The following is a 4,229-nucleotide window of genomic DNA, read 5'->3' on the forward strand; positions in this document are numbered from 1 at the left end:
ACTCTTTCAACTCCATTTACAGTTTTGCCACTTTGCAAGCCATGACTTAAACATACAGAGAATTATTACAGACACAAATTTATTCCTAACCATGCAAGGTGCTCAGCACACATCACAGAGGACAGCTGAACTCCTCTAAACTCACTGCTGTCAAAACAAGATCCCTCTCCTTCCTCAATTTCCCTTCAGACACCCAGCCCCTTCCCTTTCCCTGTGCTAGCTGCAGTCCTTGTCTCACCTCTCAGTGAGCTTTTCCACCTCAATAATTCAACAGAGAATTGTTCCCTTTTTTGTTGTTGTAAACCAGATCAGTATTCTCTGAGTTTGGGTCTGAAACTGCTCACTAGGGAGATGGACATCACACAGAGAAAAAGGTGGCAGGAGTAACCAAGACTACCCGTTTCAGCAGCAGCAAGTTGTTAGCAAGTTCATCCAGCTTTCAGCAACTACGAGCTTCAGATCTAAGTGGAATAAACCTAAGACAGCAGTTTGTACAGCCACGGGCTTCACAGGTAGATTTGGCCTGTGGCAACATAGGGGCTTTCTAAAAGCACTCTCAAGTGGATACGAAGCAAACTTACATGCTCTTTGGAACAGGAAAGACATCCACCCTAAGAAGCTCAAAGAGTTCTTTTAATCTATATGTCACCTTCTGATTACAGAACTCAGACAGAATCACTTAGCAATCTCTCGTATGGAGCCCTCTCCTGTACATACTTGAACTGAGGACAGGAGCAACTGCAGCTGAATGCACCAGTCTCCCAGCACAGACCCCTCTCGTTGTTAGTTCTGTCAGGGTGAGGCTTAAAAAGAAGCTGATTTTATACAAAATGCTGTTTCTAAAGAACCACTTCTAGAATAATATCATGCCTTTGTTTAGCCTCCTTTGCCAACTGAGCTCTCTTAGAGGCTGAGCTTCCCCACCTGAAGGTGCCTCATTCATTCTCTGGCACGCACTCAAAACCACGTTCGGAACATCCACTATGACAAAACCCTGAACTTTCCGATCTCCAAGGATGAACATATTTGGGCCTTCAAAACCTACTAATATAAGCTCTGGAAGACATGTCTGCATGTGATCAGATGGTTTAGGTCTTTATCACACAATGTATCTGGAAATAAAACAGACTACTTTGTGTGACTAAAAGCATTTCCACTTCATTTGTCACATGGAGCAGGTTAAAAATAATTAGCTTCTTTATTCCACCTTCCACTTGAAAATAAAACAACCTGAATAAAAATAGGACTTCTGGTTTGCTTTCAAGCCTGCATGCTTTAGATACTAAAGAGGGCAGGCAGCGCATGCCAGTGCTGTGCATTTCCCAGCACAAGTGACGTGCTGGGAAACACTCACTTGCAAGAGCCACAGACCAAGTGCTTAATACTAACTGAGGAAGGGATGATAGGGATAACCATGAGATTTATCAAAGATTCAGAAGCATGAAATAATACTTCCACATGGACACACTGTGCACCTGTTTTGAAACTGTGATTCAGTACCAGCACACACACGGGTGAAGCAGAGGAAGCTTATCCCCAGGTTTACTTGATGCTTGTCCCAATGAGCACTCCCCACTGCAGAAGTGGGCATCCTTGCACTTTAAAAGGTTCCTGCTATAATCTGTGAGAATTATTCTTCACCGACACTTATAAAGTGAGAATGAAATTTACTGGCTGTGAATTGCACACCTGAAACCACAGTAAATTTCATTAGATTCCACTGTGCTGGGCTTTACTGCCTTGAATTCTGTATCACAAGGAAGAAGCTGCTAAAAGTTATGCAAAATACCTGCTGTCTTCCTGTCACTGCCACCCCTCTGTTCCCCCTAAAAGCAATCTGTAAAAGATCAGCTCCAAGGGCAAAGGAGTATTGATTTTGGAGTGCTGAACATAAAAGTTCAGTGGCAACTGACAGTAGGAAAACTCTTAAGAAAAGTTTTGAAGACAAAATTCCAAGAATGTGGCAATAGTGTAAAAACATTCTTTTACTTTATCTATTCTGTACAAACAGGAGAAGAAACTCTCTGTCCAGGACAGTTAAAGAATCTGAAGAAGTACTGCTCTATTCCAGCTGGCTAGCAGTGTACATGTGTGAGAAATCTGATCTGTGTGCGACATTTCCGCAGAAACGGTCTTGGTCACAGATGCTTCTGGTCTTGGTCACGGATGCTTCTGGTCCTCACCTTGTTTCCAGTGCCCGCACAGCAGATACCCAAAGCCATGGCAGCCCCATAACGCACGTGGGGATTGTAGCTCTCTGACAGCAAAGAAACCACACTTGGACATTGCTCAGGAGTCCTGAAGAAAGGCAAAAAAACACCACTGTTTATTATTATTGTTCTTCAAAATATGGAGACTTCACTCTGTTCACACTGGAAAATTCAAAATTGTCCTTCCACACTGTATGTTTTTCATTTCTCAAAATGCAATCAGAGAGGTGGAACAAATGGCCTAAGAGGCGAACAGGAAAGTGCACAAATGCATAAACTTTCCTATCACTGCAGATACCACACACAGTTCCCACTACTAAAGTCTTCCTTTTCAGTGCGTATTTTCTGTCTTTAACAGATTTCCCAGCAGAATGATATCTATTGAGACTGAGGTCTTTCCCTCCAGAAATCATGCTGCTGTGACACACTTTCCACTAGCAGAGGTTTACACTGCTAGTGTCTCTCACTGTTGAGACACCCTGTACTAAATCTCCCACCAGCAGACACAAAACCCAACTCCAGTATTCAATCATTCTTCAAGGTTGGTGGGTCCCCAACTCCTTTTTGCAATCATTCCTCCTTCTGACTCCTCCTCGCCCCATCTCTGCTGTAAATCACTGTTGCTGCATGTGAGGAAATGTTGATAAAACTCACACAGACACTCAGCAGTGTCTACTGTTGCCTCCTTAGAATTTCATGCTGTGAGTTTGCTACCTTTTAAGAGATCTGAAATGAGAATATACACTCCATGCCTTCACCAGCTGAGAACCAGTGTCCTGTTGGTCATTACAGCAACGGAACTTCTAGCCCAGTGCTGGGAGAGATGAAAGGGGACCCTTAATTCCCTGCGGCAAGAGGCACATATTGCTAATGCAAACAGTCTTGTGAATGTAGAGTATTTCTGAAGTAGGGCAGAACTCACAGGTGTGGATATATTCACTGCCCTTTTGTCTTTGTAGTCGTATTTATCACTGCATTAATTTTGATGCCATATGAACCACTTCATAATATTATACACATCCATGTCAGCATTTCTAAGGCAGCAAAAGCAAACTTGTAAATAATTTTTTTAAAATAGGCATGTCTGCATGAGACAAGTCTTCATTCTGAACTTAGAGACATTGGAAGCACATGCATCACAGCTAATCTGTTTAATTTACCCCATCTCATGACACTGTGAACACAAGAGTGATGACCATAAACTGATTTCAGAACGAAACATATAAAGGAAGAGACAAGAACACCTTAGTTCTAGCTTCCCTTCTTACATTTGCAATACTGAAAGATGGAGGTTGGAGGGTGGTGGCTGCACCTGTTCTACACAGATACTACAGGATCATGTAGGAACATTAAGTGTCTATAAAACCACTCAACAACTCAAGCTCCAGCATTGGTTTTATTTAAATGAATACCTGAATCATAGAAAACAGAAGTAAAAAAGACCTTAAACAATAATGTAGTTCACTATCATCTTCCACTGTGACTGGGGACAGAAGACGTGCTCATATAACCACACACTCATGCTTCACTTATATTCTACAGACAAAAATCAGTTAGTTTCTGCTCTAGCTATTATCTCTTCCCACTTCAACACTTCCCTATAGCTTCCTCTCATAATTAGTCCTAAATTCCTTGTTCCAGCTCCAGCTGACTGCACTCAGGCAGCACCACCATACGGGCTCTAGTACTGCTCCAGCATTGCTGAAGGAACCCAAGGGCACCCAGGTTTGAGGCTACTCAACTCATCAGCAGTAAAGGCAGCAAGTACCCAAATGTCCTATCTCACCCCTGCTTCCAACAGTCTGTTTCTTTAAGAGTTTCCTAAAACATCCACATGGGGAAACAATCCCTTCTGCCACCACCACCTCCTTACCAAAAAAAAAAAAAAAAAAAAAAAAAAAAAAATCCCCTTCAAACATCAGCAAGAAATCCCACATAAAAGAAGAGAGGAACAAACACAAAGTCACTAGAAACTCTGCTGCCTTTAAGATGCAGCCGTGATGACAAATGTTAAGAAAA

The 4,229-nt window shown here is 42.3% G+C and overlaps 1 protein-coding gene across 1 annotated transcript in view; it reads right to left on the reverse strand.

Annotated features, from left to right (window-relative positions):
- Positions 1 to 4,229, reverse strand: part of PSMD1 (proteasome (prosome, macropain) 26S subunit, non-ATPase, 1) — a gene marked incomplete at its 5' end in the record, with an annotated part of 70,410 nt that overhangs the window by 23,901 nt on the left and 42,280 nt on the right. The window contains one exon of the mRNA XM_010135109.1: positions 2,184 to 2,298. Coding sequence (XP_010133411.1) covers positions 2,184 to 2,298 — 115 coding nt within the window. The remainder of the gene's footprint in view (positions 1 to 2,183; positions 2,299 to 4,229) is intronic.

Source organism: Buceros rhinoceros, unplaced genomic scaffold, assembly GCF_000710305.1.
Source record: "Buceros rhinoceros silvestris isolate BGI_N320 unplaced genomic scaffold, ASM71030v1 scaffold18324, whole genome shotgun sequence".
Lineage (NCBI taxonomy): Eukaryota > Metazoa > Chordata > Aves > Bucerotiformes > Bucerotidae > Buceros > Buceros rhinoceros.